The sequence below is a fragment of the Oncorhynchus kisutch genome, linkage group LG5 (genome assembly GCF_002021735.2).
Source record: "Oncorhynchus kisutch isolate 150728-3 linkage group LG5, Okis_V2, whole genome shotgun sequence".
Lineage (NCBI taxonomy): Eukaryota > Metazoa > Chordata > Actinopteri > Salmoniformes > Salmonidae > Oncorhynchus > Oncorhynchus kisutch.
Genome location: NC_034178.2, coordinates 40,263,414 through 40,277,982, shown reverse-complemented (window position 1 = coordinate 40,277,982; position 14,569 = coordinate 40,263,414). Strand labels below are relative to the sequence as shown.

Sequence of the window (14,569 nt, the reverse complement as noted above, 5' to 3'; positions counted from 1 at the left end):
CTGTCAGGGAGGGGCAGACGATGGGCCATCATGACAAACTAAACTTTTGAAGCCTTATGGCAGTATTGAAAACACTATTAAAAAGCTCACCTGGAGAGCTGACCTGGCTGGTTGCACTAGTATTGCTCATACTATCCTCTACCCAGGAGACGTACCCAAATGAGTCCTTCTTGTGTGGTGTTCCAGAAGAGCATAGACTCTCCTGCAACAAACAAAAACACAAGAGCAAATGTCAGTCAGGATCTTTTTCGAGTGTGTGTCACAATTATATAGACATGAACCTCTATGTTACGGTGTGTTGTATGTTAGTGAACGAGGGTGGGTGGGTGGGAAAACAGTGGCACCTACCAGTCCAGTGTTGTATTCCTCGATGCACACATTATCGTGTTCCTCCACCACACTGGCAAAGCTGCTAGCATTGGATGAGGAGCGGGACAGGTCCTGGGCCTCAGGGATGTATGGAGCCCTGCAACAGATGGCGGAACTACACACCTGGGTCACTCTGGGGTGACAGGTAGCCTACCGGTTAAGCACGTTGGGCCAGTAACTGAAAAGTCGCTGGTTTAAATCCACGAGCCGACAAGGTAAAAAAGAATCTGTCGATGTGCCCTTGACCAAAGCACTTAACCCAAATTGTTCCTGAATAAGAGAGTCTGCTTAAATGACTAAAATGTAAATGACCACTCTCATACACATTGCAAAAAGTACAAACTAAACAAGCCAAAAAATCTTATATTGAGTGATAATTCACTTTTTTCCCTTTTCTAATTGTTTCTTATCAAGCTAAATTATCTATCGTCATTGTCATATAATCTTTTTTTTTATACCTAAAACAGGCTAAATACAAATAAATTATATTATTTCAAGATATTTGACCTTAATCATTATATGAAGATAAATTATCTTGAAAAATATCTTGAAATATTATAAATTATTTTTTGCTGTGCACACACACACACATTCTTCAGCCTGGGTTCAACTGAGCCCTTTTGAGTGCTGTCTATTCACCTGGTCCTTGTGGTGGGCATCTCTGGTGAGCTCTGATTGGATGAGTTCTCTGATTTGGGGTCCTGGGAGATGTGTCCACTGTCTGGGGTCCTCTGTGTGCTGGGGGACACTTCCCGACTGAGGGAGATAGAGAGAGATCAGAGTGTGCAGTCACAGCAGCAAGATTTGTGACATGTTGCAACAAGAAAAGGGCAACCAGTGAAGATCAAACACCATTGTAAATACAACCATATTTATGTGTATTTATTTTCCCATTTGTACTTGAACCATTTGCACATCGTTACAACACTGTGCATATACACTGCTCAAAAAAATAAAGGGAACACTAAAATAACACATCCTAGATCTGAATGAATGAAATATTCTTATTAAATACTTTTTTCTTTACATAGTTGAATGTGCTGACAACAAAATCACACAAAAATTATCAATGGAAATAAAATGTATCAACCCATGGAGGTCTGGATTTGGAGTCACACTCAAAATTAAAGTGGAAAACCACACTACAGGCTGATCCAACTTTGATGTAATGTTCTTAAAACAAGTCAAAATGAGGCTCAGTAGTGTGTGTGGCCTCCACGTGCCTGTATGACCTCCCTACAACGCCTGGGCATGCTCCTGATGAGGTGGCGGATGGTCTCCTGAGGGATCTCCTCCCAGACCTGGACTAAAGCATCCGCCAACTCCTGGACAGTCTGTGGTGCAACGTGGCGTTGGTGGATGGGAGCGAGACATGATGTCCCAGATGTGCTCAATTGGATTCAGGTCTGGGGAACGGGCGGGCCAGTCCATAGTCTCAATGCCTTCCTCTTGCAGGAACTGCTGACACACTCCAGCCACATGAGGTCTAGCATTGTCTTGCATTAGGAGGAACCCAGGGCCAACTGCACCAGTATATGGTCTCACAAGGGGTCTGAGGATCTCATCTCGGTACCTAATGGCAGTCAGGCTACCTCTGGCGAGCACATGGAGGGCTGTGCGGCCCCCCAAAGAAATACCACCCCACACCATGACTGACCCACCGCCAAACCGGTCATGCTGGAGGATGTTGCAGGCAGAAGAACGTTCTCCCCGGCGTCTCCAGACTGTCACGTCTGTCACATGTGCTCAGTGTGAACCTGCTTTCATCTGTGAAGAGCACAGGGCGCCAGTGGCGAATTTGGCAATCTTGGTGTTCTCTGGAGTCTGTTTCTGACCATTTGAGCAGACACATGCACATTTGTGGCCTGCTGGAGGTCCTTTTGCAGGGCTCTGGCAGTGCTCCTCCTGCTCCTCCTTGCACAAAGGCGGAGATAGCGGTCCTGCTGCTGGGTTGTTGCCCTCCTACGGCCTCCTCCACGTCTCCTGATGTACTGGCCTGTCTCCTGGTAGCGCCTCCATGCTCTGGACACTACGCTGACAGACACAGCAAACCTTCTTGCCACAGCTCGCATTGATGTGCCATCCTGGATGAGCTGCACTCCCTGAGCCACTTGTGTGGGTTGTAGACTCCGTCTCATGCTACCACTAGAGTGAAAGCACCGCCAGCATTCAAAAGTGACCAAAACATCAGCCAGGAAGCATAGGAACTGAGAAGTGGTCTGGTCACCACCTGCAGAACCACTCCTTTATTGGGGATGTCTTGCTAATTGCCTATAATTTCCACCTGTTGTCTATTCCATTTGCACAACAGCATGTGAAATTTATTGTCAATCAGTGTTGCTTCCTAAGTGGACAGTTTGATTTCACAGAAGTGTGATTGACTTGGAGTTACATTGTGTTGTTTAAGTGTTCCCTTTATTTTTTTGAGCAGTGTATATACATACTACAACACTTGACATGTCTTTATTCTTTTGGAATGTCTGTGAGTGTAATGTTTACTGTTCATTTTAATTGTTTATTCCACTTTTGTTTATTATCTACTTCACTTGCTAAGGCAATGTTAACATATGTTTCCCATGCTAATAAAGCCCCTTGAATTGAGATCAGGATGCTAAAGCCTATCGGTTTGTTGATTGGAAGAGTCAAACACCAACATGTCTCTCCAGTGACCTCACATATCTTCAGAGCTGCCAACTCTCACACATTGGCCGTGAGACACAGGCACTTGACCCTCACGCTCTCACAACACACCTTAAATGTCACTTATTAAAAACTACTGCTTTTATTTTTCTAATTAGTCCATTAGCGCATTTACTTTTCAACTGTGCTCCAAATCATTTTGAAATCAAACCATCTGCTCCTGCGATTCACAGCACTCTGAAAAGCGGCACATTAAAGCACATGATTGGTCTAGTTATGTGAGAGATCAAGGGGATTGGATGCATGTTTTACAGAAATGCCTCTCAGAATAGGGTGGCGCTGAATGGAGAGAGGACGTTCTCCGCTGATTTTATATTTGTCTTATTTTAACCTAAAACAGGCTAAATACAAATAAATTATATTATTTCAAGATATTTTACCTGTAAAAAGAGTAGCATGGTAGCATTATTTTATGTAAAATGTTGTGAACAAAATTAGGTTGCTGTTACTCCCGTCCATAAATCTATTGCAGAATGCAGCCTTTTGACAGCATGTACTAAAATCGATGTAATCCACACTTGCAACAAAAATGCAGCAGACCTACGTTATGTTTTAGCAGGGAAGGGTGACCTGATTCGTAACTGTGAAAATAACTTTGTCAAACAGGTTGTGATCCCAAAAGTGTACATTTGATTCTAGAGTGGGGAGAAAATGGATTAATAATTTGGTTAGGGTGTAGGGGCAGATTCATGTCACCTCAGTACTGCACGGTCATTGTTTGTTTCTTGGTTTGTTTTAAATTTCACTAAAAATAAAGATGTGGAACTCCAATCACGCTGCGCCTTGGTCCGTCTCTCCACACGAACGTGACAGAGATTGTAATCTATGATTTGGTTACCTTCTGCCATCAACCATTAATATAACACAATTGCTGTGCAGAGTCTTGGTGTAGTGGTAACACTCCCTGGCACATGTTGCATATAACTTTCTAGCTGAGAACAGGGATCAATCCAACCTTCCCACTGGTTCTAGCATTTGCCTGTCACCTATTTCATTTCATTACTATCTGAATGAAGTGCCAAACCACCTAAAAAATATCTTCCCCCAAAAAAATATTAGCAAACTTTCAAATTGATCCCCCCAAAATCTCAAAGTAACAAAGTTGTCGAATATTGAGTGTTCATTTAATGTTCAAAGCATCCTGAATACACCTGACCTGTGGTTTTTATTTTGTTATTTTCCACTCTGGTCATAAACCTAAGCCTTGTCAAAATACATAGATTTTCAGGAAATTAGCTTTAAAACAGAACAATTTTCCCAGTCCCCCTTCTAGGGCCAGGGGGCAATGAAATTCACATAACAAATCTCACTCCAAGATTTATTCAAAAGTTGGCAGCCCTGTATCTTTGAATGCCTTATCTCTCTCTTTACCTGTTGTCTCCCATCTCTTGAGGCATAAAACCGTGCCAATTCGCAGGACAAAACCACTAGTTTGTAACCGTCATACCATTGGCAAAAAAAACACTAGGCAATCTGATGATGTGGGAGGTACTTTAGACAGAAACAAAAGTAAGGAGGTTGTTGAGGAGGATAGGTAGGCGTAAAATGCGAATGTTTTGCAACCTAAACGTTGCATGTTTGAATCATCTCAGGGACAACTTTAGCATCTTAGCTAATTATAAAATGTAGCTAAACACAACCATAGCATTTTGCAACTACTTGTTAGCTAACCCTACCCTAACATGAACCCAACCCTAACCTTAACCTATCCCTAACTCTAATCTACCGTTAGCCACTAATGCTAACGCAACTGAGACACTTCTGTAAAATGCAACCACGTAACAACTGACAGCCATTTATAGTGACTTGTGGTATTGGCCCACACTTCTGATATGTTTCATTTCTCCACCTCTTTCTATCCATTTTCTCTGACACTCCCATTTTCCTCTTTTATCTCCAGGTAGCCCAAGCCCTCCTCTTACCTCCTCTCCTGCACCTCCTGGATGTTCTCGATCCCGATGGCACTGCTCCGTCGGGTGCCAAAAGGCCCAGACTTCTTCCTGGTGGGGCTCTTCCCAGGAATGATCAGAGACTGGGGAGTAGTGGATAGGTTAGTCAGCCACAGTACTATATTACTCAAGCATGACTTATAGTAAAACATGGTGGCTGTAGTACACTGTCTGAGATATTACTTGGCCTGTTTTACAGCCAGTGAAAACGTGAATTCCATTCAAATATGAGTGAAAGGCATTTGTTAAATGTCATTGAGAGTCTGCACAATGACTCAAATGCCTTCAGTATATGATACTTGCTATCTACAACACATGATAAACGTTATGGGGGGACTAAAATGAAGTGACAGCAGCATGTTGGTGAAAGACAATTTGAGATAGTCAATCACTTCATCATGAGTGAAAGAGAGGAATTGATACACGGAGTAAGGTAATAAACCAGTAAGTATTCTCACAAACCTTTACATTTTTGCAATGGATATTCTTCATAAACCCTTTATTACCTAAATGATAGCTTTATTATAACCCAGTGGTTTTACCCCACACTTGAGATGTTGAAAATGATTGCTTCATAAATGAAACTAAAAATATTGGTTGAGGCAGAAAGCAACAGTAATTGAGTTATGCAAAGAGACAGATAACCAGACAAATAAGCAAAGAAAACAGCAGAGAAACAGCGAATTAGAAGTGAGAATTATACATGAACCTCTTCTATTGTTCCTATCCCTATGGCACTGCCGCGACGTCCATGATACCTACTGGGACTTTTCCCTGGGACAAGTAATGACTGAATCACACAGGGCAGTAGAAAGCAGAGAAAGAGAAAGAGGGATAAATAGAAAGAGATTGAGAGTTGCAGAGAAACGAAGTCACCATGAGATTTCATGCAGCATGTAGCATTGGAACAGCAAGTTGCAAATTAGAACATGAGCTCACAGTATACCATAGGACAGAGAAGACAGGCGACATATTGAACACACATTGGAAGGCCATTCATATTGAAAGCTCGACTAGAGTCCGAGACCACAGAGGGGCATAACGTACTGTATTTTGTAGAGCTGGGATGATAAACCAAAAGGTATCGACACCGACCATACCGACAGCTTATCGTGGACATTTTGTAGATATTGTTCACTACGATAAGTAGCCTTAACTAGAGAAGTGTTATGTTTAAAATCAAATCAGTTTGCTAATATGGCCGATCGTTAATGGAACAACATTCAAAGTACTAGTTTTAAGGGAAACATTGTGGTGCACAATGCTATAAACGTATCCTTCAATTTCTAGTTATCGTGATCCTTTAGTCAATTTATCGTGATTGTGGCTTTTAAAAATAAAATATGACAGATAGAGAGAGATACAGAAGGGTCTGTCACAATCCAAAAAGTTAGTATGTGAAAGGGCAGATTTATTTTGGCGAACTAATTGAAAAACGGCAGCTGTTTCTTTGGATTGCCAGTCAGAGTATTCTGCAACAGTGTGTGTCACAAAGTGGAAATAGGTGGGTGCATTCATACAAGAGACTGTGTACTAACTTCTCGTCTTCACAACTGGCCACCAGGCACAGCTCCATACAGGATAGGCTTCATGCAGCGACAATGCTAGGCTGCATAAAGAGGCTACAGCAGCACATGCAACACACATGCCAGCAAGGTAACAAGGGAGGGACTCTGGGTAGTCAGACAGCTCAACTCATCTCTTCTCAACTGGCTCTCAGGTTGTCAGAGAAAGCAAATCTGGATTCAAAATGTTATGAGAGTCTGAGTCAAAAGCCCACTAAGTCTGTAAAAGGGCAGAAAGGGATCATTCACATAAGAAAAACTGTTTAAAAGGTGCACTAGCACCTATTTTTATGCCTCAACAAATCTGGGAACTGGGTTTCACAATATGAAAATAAATATGGTTTGAGATTAAGCATGACTGTATAACATTATCATGATATGAAAATGACAATCATTATTGTGGAATTAACCGTGGTTCATTTAAAAAGGCCATGGAAAAAGTCATGGAAAATGGCAAACTGTAGAGGTGACGGATATGAGGTTTAAAGTGGGGGGCACATATATGAAACAGTGTGTTAAATAAAGGGGTTTGAGCACAGGTAGGATAGACAAGGATGGGAGGAATAAGGCGTTTGCTACAGACAGTCTAGGCCAATCCCACAGGGCTGAGAGGATAGGGTATGAATGTATTGAGTGTTGTTAGGGGAGGGTCAGTGTTTACTACAGGGGAGTCAGTACTTAGGCCCACGTGGGCCTCTGGTAAAACCAAAAGGGTTACTTACTATCCCTGGGGTTTTGGGGGTCTCGGTAAAGCTGCCGCTGAGACTAGTGGAGACAGTGTGTGGCTTCTTGTTACTGAGGCCCATGGCATCCATAGACTGGCTTCTGCTGCGGATCACCCGCTACAGAGTACAGAGAAAGACGAGGAGACACGGTCGGTAAGTGTGTATGGACCCTAACCCTCGCCTTAACAACACTAACCCTGATTCTAATGATAACCAGTGATGGAGATCATGCAGGACCGTATTTGAACACTTGGGAGCAGTGTAGATAAGTGAGAGGGAAAGAGAGGCCAAAAGAGAGAAGATGTCTATTAGTGTAAGACAGTTCCAGTGCTTCACACTGACAGGAAAGTGTAAAATAAGTCTGAGGTCTGAGAGTGGGTGTTCAGAGGAGAGTGATATAATCCTTCAATGTCTTGCAGGTGCTCAGTAGACTCATCCATGAATGATGTGGGGTGGCAGGTAGCCTAGTGGTTAAAGCCTTGGGCCAGTAACAGAAAGGTTGCTAGATCGAATCCCTGAGCTGACAAGGTAAAAATCTGTCGTTCTGCCCCTGAACAAGGCAGTTAACACACTGTTCCTAGGCTGTCATTGTAAATAAGAATTTGTTCTTAACTGACTTGCCTAGTTAAATAAAATGTGCGGCGCTGGATAGAGAGAGAGAAAAGAAAGAGAGAGAGAGACAGACAAGACAGAGCCAGAGAAGAAAAGAGCATAGTGGAACATGGGTTGCCATGCGAGCAGCGTCATCAGCTCGCTAATGAGAGTCCATTACAGTGTTCTTCAGAGACACATAATCACAGCTCCTCCACTGCCATGGCACACTGTCCTGCCCACACTCCACGCTCAGCCACCCTAATGGTCATTGATGAAGGACATAGAGTCAGATTGCAGGATGCACATTGACAGGGATGCTCCCAACTCCCTGGTCACATGACACTAAAAGTGGGATGTGATACGGTAACAGCTAATTATGGAATCTTCAACAGCATCAGGGCACTGCCAGAGAGCACTTTCTTTTCTGTGCATTATTTTTCATGTTTGAATACCCAGAATCCCTTCCAGGAAATAATATTCAACCTCTCTCATGCATATCATGTGCCCGATTAAGCTTGCACCTCGTATAGTGGAGGGTTACCTTAAAGGACTCAAAGAAGCCCCCCCCGCCTCCACCCCCATTCTCCAGTTTGTCCTCGTCCCCTCCCAGGCCCATCATGGACTGGCTGTTGATGTGTAGCTCCTCATACAGTGTCTCCAACAGGGCCGACCGTGTGCGCTCCTGACAACAACACACATTACGCCAGTCAGAACTATAGAAATCAATCGTATGTAAAAACTTGTGCACTTGTTCAACACACACACACACACACACACACACACACACACACACACACACACACACACACACACACACACACACACACACACACACACACACACACACACACACACACACACGTAATGAGTATGTGAACCGACACGATCCAGTCATTCATCATCACATAAAGCATCTACAAACACACAAACAGACGTCATAGTAAAGTGGTGCAGCGAGAGCCGCGTGACTCCGCCCCCACACTGCACAGCATGCCGTGGCACGCTCATGCTCTCACCTCCAGCTTGGCAAACTTCTCAGCCTTGTAACAGGCGTACTCCGCATTTATCAGCTTAGTGAACAGGAACTCATGGAACTCATGTCCCTAGAGAGGAAGGGGAGGAGGAAGGGCTACATGAATGTTGTCCCTCTCATGGGCTCACCTAGTTTATGCATTACTTAGATTCATGACTTCTCACCTTTTTAAAGATGGCCGGGTCCGGTAGAGCGGGTCCAAAGAAAGGCACATCGTCTCTCGCTGTCACAGACACCTGGAGGGGAAGAAGAGCGGTGAAATGTATCCAAATGACAACAGCCCATTATGCTACCACTAAATCACATAACACTGGCTAGCCCCTAAAAACCTTTATGAGGAAGATAATGGGCAGTCTGATTACTGATTACTGATTGATTTCTAGTAAGGCATATGTAGGTTGCCTTGGGCCGAGTCTCTATGTATTGAAATAGCAGGCTTGAGCAGGGTTATAGACTGTGAGGAGTGTCCCTAGGCTTATAGTACCTTGTACGTGACGGTGTCTGAGCAGGCATTCTCCACCTGCACCACCACATAGGCATGCAGGAAGTTGGAGGCTATCATGTCTGGCACAAAGGGCGTGTTTTCCTCCTGAAACAAGATGGCCACGATGTCGTTGCCTATGTGCCTTTTCCTCTGCAGCTGCAAACACAACAGCACAAACAACAGTGTCACCATTATGGACATAAACTTTACCACTGCATTAAGATCAGCAAAGAACACCTTGATTAATTAAACAGGTAAAAACTCCAATAAATGCATAGTACAGAAACAATTTGTGCTTACTAATTGTAAGTATGAAACATCTCTCTAAATGCAGTTTTCAAGTAACAATTGCAGTCATGTAATGCTTATTGAAAGGCATAGGGCAGCCTATAGCCCATTCAGTGAGTGGAGACTAAAAGGGACAGCCCAGTGAGCAATGTCTGGTGTCCATGGACTTTGAAAAGACCTTGACTGGCCTTGATTTCAATGTCCACAGATGTCCCTTCAAATCTGAACCGGACCAAATTTGAACAAATCATAGATGTCTAGGTTTCAGTTTCTAAGTTTAGACAGTCAGTACACCACAGTACAGTACAGTACAGCACAGCAGAGTACGATTACTAACATTTCGGTTATTTTAAACAACTAATTGATGAATTATTTGAATTCCATTTCGTTCAGTTTTTTTTCTATGAGTTCAATGCGCGCATTGCGTATAGAGGTAAATTAGATCAAGCTCGAACTGTGCCATGTAGTACGGAGTTGTAGATTCCAACAGGCACATATTCTACATAATCTGTTGCGGAAAATGTGGTAATTAACTTCAATGACCATAATCCATTGCACGCCTACTTGTCCGGTCTGTATGTTTATTTTAAGCCTGCTACGTTAGTGTGGGGCAGACATGGAGAGGGAGAGAAGAGACAGAAGAATGTGTGATGGAGAGGGATAGAGAGCAGTTGCTTCACAAGGTATCTCTACCTGAAAATACATGATCTAAATTATTAATAGTTGGTTCTTAGCAGTCATAAAAGTATGCCTTATTTACTTCGAAGAACAACTAAAATAGTGATTTTGTCAGACAGCATAGGCAGCAGCTCTATAGAGAGATGATGATGATTTGGAATGAAAATATAAATTCATCAAATAATATAAATGTAATCTAAACAACAATTGAACATTTTAAAGTAATGTGAATAAATTATGCTTAATAAGTGATAAGCAGTAATGGGCAGTCACTACCATCATGGGACTTTTATTAATTGTTTTATTCTGTGTTGTTACAGTATTCAACCCACATAATGCATAGTACATTTAATGTTAAAACAATATTTGCGAAACCAAAATTGAAAACGGTGATAATTTTCCGAAACTGAACCGACCTTAAAAAGTAGTCATCTCTCAGCACTACTGTCCCTTACTGTACTGTTCTCTAATGTACTATACTCTACTGAACGAAACTCTACTGTACTGTTCTCTAATGTATTATACTCTACTGAACTAAACTATACTGTACTGTTCTCTAATGTACTATACTCTACTGAACTAAACTCTACTGTACTGTTCTCTAATGTACTATACTCTACTGAACGAAACTCTACTGTACTGTTCTCTAATGTACTATACTCTACTGAACTAAACTCTACTGTACTGTTCTCTAATGTACTATACTCTACTGAATTAAACTCTACTGTGTTCTGCTGTACTGTACTGTGCGGTACTGTGCTGTGCTGTACAAACTTGTGACACATAGACTTCCGGTCCGGACTGACCAAAATTGGTCTTGTTTGGGAGTGGAACTCATTACAATAATAAGAAAAAATGTAAAAGACGTATTTTCAATGTCCGTAAAAAAAACTATTTTTAACATCTGTAAAATACATCTTTTCAAAGTCCGTAAAAAAAACTATTTTCAACTTCTGTAAAATACTTATTTTCAACTGTAATTCAGAACCAAAAATGAACCTAATTTCAACGTCTGGAAAATTGAATCAAATCAAATTTGAGTTGTCACATGCGCCAATTACCACAGAAATTAAAATCAACGTAAAATCATTTAGAGACAATTCATTATCTAAAACAGTGCCTATCCACAAAGCGTTGTGTGAAAGTTCTTACTACAAGCCCTTAACAAACAATGCAGTTCAAGAAATAGAGTTAAGAAAATATTTACTAAATAAACTAAAGTAAAAAATATTTGATTCATTGTTCAGCAGTCTTTTGTTGATTCATTGTTCAGCAGCCTTATGGCTTGGCGGTAGAAGCTGTTAAGGAGCCGGTCCGGTACCACTTGCCATACGGTAGCAGAGAGAACAGTCTATGACTTGGGTCACTAGGGTGACTGGAATCTTTGACAATTTTTTGGGCCTCTTTTCAACCTCATTTTGGTCACTGGGAGATCATATTTCCCTGCACTGTGATTATAGGCCTCTACAGCTTAGCACTTGCTCTCTAACATGTGTTGACTCACTGATCAGTCACCAGTTTGACATGTTATTCTGCACACCCCTGTGAACATTGGGGAGATATTCATGACACCTGTTGATTAATGACATTCACTGCAGAGCTAAGCTCTGCCATAAAATAGCACAGAGCATATTGATTGTATGCATAAAACAGTAAGGCAAATATTTATTTTTAGGGCTTTAGCTGCTGAATTGCTTTATAGTCCTGTGTTTTGACACTGTGTTTTACACATGAGAACAATCAACCATCTGTTTCAAGCTCTAAAGAAATAAGGACGATGTTGTTGTTATTATCATAGAGGCTATATATCTATTCAATAATCACACGCACACACACACACAGGGGCCAGATGGTACCAGAACAGCTACTATGCATGAGGGCAGATGGACAACAAGGGAGTGAGCGCTGTCATGTATAACCATGGTGAAACACAGACACTCAATAATGATCTCAACACAGGCTCAACGCCAAGTAAACCTCCACTTTGGACTGCTAGTTGTTTTCCTTCCTCTTCCTCTCAACACATTGTGTCTGTTCATCTTTGCCTGTATCTCTTTGGTGTCACACTGAATCCCTGCTCATCTTTGCCTACAAGGCTATCTTCTGTGTGCCCACATGGCTCAGCTCTGTTGCTCATTCGTCTGCTGAGAATATGGACTCTCCTTGGGAATATTCTCCCAGGGGGGCAGGTGAGGTAGCTAAAATCACTCAAAACAGTAGGATAAAGCATTAAGCCACCAGACTGTCATCAAATTGGAAACTACATGTTGCTCATGCCTAGCTACTCCACACCCATCTTCACGGAAGTTACAACTTGTCATGAAAAATAACCCTTTCAGGTCAAAGCAGACAGGGTCACTGAGGACACCAACAGGAGAAAAGAATAACAGTAAAAAAGCATAATAATTCATGGTGGCTAGTCCCTCGGGCAAAAAATATTTTACACAGATTTTACAAACCGGTACTTATTACCCAGTTATGTTACTCAATAGAAATTAAGTAGATATAATCTACAGTCAATCTACAGCTACTGACTGACATAATGACAGACAGGATAGGGCCTGTGAGTTGACTGAGACAGTTACCTGCTGGGTGTCTCCTTCTGTGTATGGCAGCTTGGTGGACACATGGAACATGATCTCCTTGTTGTGAAAGTTAGTGTAGACTGACTCTGTTCCTGTCTGGCCATGGGTGACGTCCAGTCCCCCTCTGAACCTGCAGAGCCAGAGTGTGAACCAGACTGTTACAGCAGCAGCACAGGTAATCTCAGTCTTTGTGCAACCAGACAGCCCATCCACACCACTCTGTCTCATCCATCATGCAGTGAATGCGAAGGGCATTTATTCTCTTCCACTTAATCATAATGTCAGTATCACTAAGAATATTATATTGCTCTAAATTGAGAGAATAAGAGCAGAACTACAGTAATAAACATAGATGTATTATTTCCAGGGCTGAAAGACTGCAGCGTCATCACCCAGGGAGTCATGTCAAAGTAAATTGTAATCAATAAGAGACATGACCAGTCTATCGTCTGCCATGCCAATGCCTTTGCAAGCCCACTCTTACCCTTTAAAGTCATGGAGCTCAATCTTGTCGCCCAGAAACTCCAAGAACTCCACAAAAGCAGGACTCTCGTCGCTGTTCCCAAAGAGCTCCTCCTCAGTGGTCTGCAGGGAGAAATACAAGGCCACGAAGAGGAAGTAAGACATCTGAACTCAACAGTTCCACAGGAGGAAGCACAGAAAGTCCTCTTAGTTTGGGGAGGGAGAAGCTCAGACACCTATAGTCTATTAAAAGTGGCCAAGCTGCCATGCAATGATGAGTAGCACAGTCATAATAATACTCCAAATTCAGGAACCCATCAACTGTTATAAATACAGTATATATGACTTTATATGATTTTACTACCACAGGGTATATACCACTCACCTGGCCAAACTTCTGATAAATGACTCCAAACTTGAAGTTGTTGCTGATGACATGCTCATCAAAGGTGACAATGAGCCTTGAGGCCTGGAAAATGATAGTACATTTAGCAGAGTCAAGGTGAAGGTGACTACCTCTTAGAAAAAAGGGTTCCCTCTGTGGAAAGGGTTCCACATGGAAGCAAAAATAGTTCTACCTAGTACCAAAAAGGGTTCTACAAAGGGGTTCTCCTATGGGGACAACCGAAGAACCCTTTTAGCTTCTAGATACTGTAGCACCTTTTCTTTTTCTAATAGTGTAGCATCAATGTAGAGCAGTGATAAATAGATAAAGATAAATAGATGAGAAATACAACATTAATAAATGCTCCTTGCTGGACCAAAATATTAGTGTATAATAAAAAAGTAATAAAATAGTTTGCTACTCCATTGAACATTTCACGATGAATACAGAGCCTACCTTCGGGTAGAGGACTGGGTAAAATCTGTCCACGTTTACCTCTTCAAACAACAGCTGCAAAATAAAATGTACTTTAAACTTTTCCTCCGGCCATTGCAACTTTATACAATATATTTTGTTTCAACTCCACATCTAAGAAGTCCCTTTCCAACCATTGTCCACAACATGCCCTCTGGGCTCTGTCATCCTACCTTGGCCATCTGGACCACGTTGGGGAACTCAGTCAGGCAGGAGATAGGAATCACATCATGGTGGGTTTTTAATTTGGTCCTAAAAGACAAAATGTTAGAACAGTC

The 14,569-nt window shown here is 42.1% G+C and overlaps 1 protein-coding gene across 13 annotated transcripts in view; it reads right to left on the bottom strand.

Annotated features, from left to right (window-relative positions):
- Positions 1-14,569, bottom strand: part of LOC109891029 (rap1 GTPase-activating protein 1-like) — a 154,510-nt gene that overhangs the window by 2,920 nt on the left and 137,021 nt on the right. For 6 of the 13 annotated variants that reach the window (XR_004210019.1, XM_020483289.2, XM_031825048.1 and 3 more), the window contains 14 exons: positions 14,465-14,543; positions 14,274-14,327; positions 13,818-13,901; positions 13,455-13,555; positions 12,971-13,100; positions 9,420-9,575; positions 9,100-9,171; positions 8,919-9,005; positions 8,444-8,584; positions 7,306-7,425; positions 4,992-5,101; positions 1,009-1,125; positions 349-484; positions 91-202 (listed from right to left, as the gene is read on the bottom strand). Coding sequence is in view for 12 of the 13 variants with exons in the window: in XM_020483289.2 (XP_020338878.1) it covers positions 91-202; positions 349-484; positions 1,009-1,125; positions 4,992-5,101; positions 7,306-7,425; positions 8,444-8,584; positions 8,919-9,005; positions 9,100-9,171; positions 9,420-9,575; positions 12,971-13,100; positions 13,455-13,555; positions 13,818-13,901; positions 14,274-14,327; positions 14,465-14,543 (1,499 nt within the window). In the remaining variant the exon portion in view is untranslated. Of the gene's footprint in view, positions 1-90; positions 203-348; positions 485-1,008; positions 1,126-4,991; positions 5,102-5,727; positions 5,809-7,305; positions 7,426-8,443; positions 8,585-8,918; positions 9,006-9,099; positions 9,172-9,419; positions 9,576-12,970; positions 13,101-13,454; positions 13,556-13,817; positions 13,902-14,273; positions 14,328-14,464; positions 14,544-14,569 lie in introns of all 13 variants that reach the window. The other 7 variants (XM_031825051.1, XM_020483288.2, XM_031825047.1 and 4 more) reach the window with 3 other exon arrangements.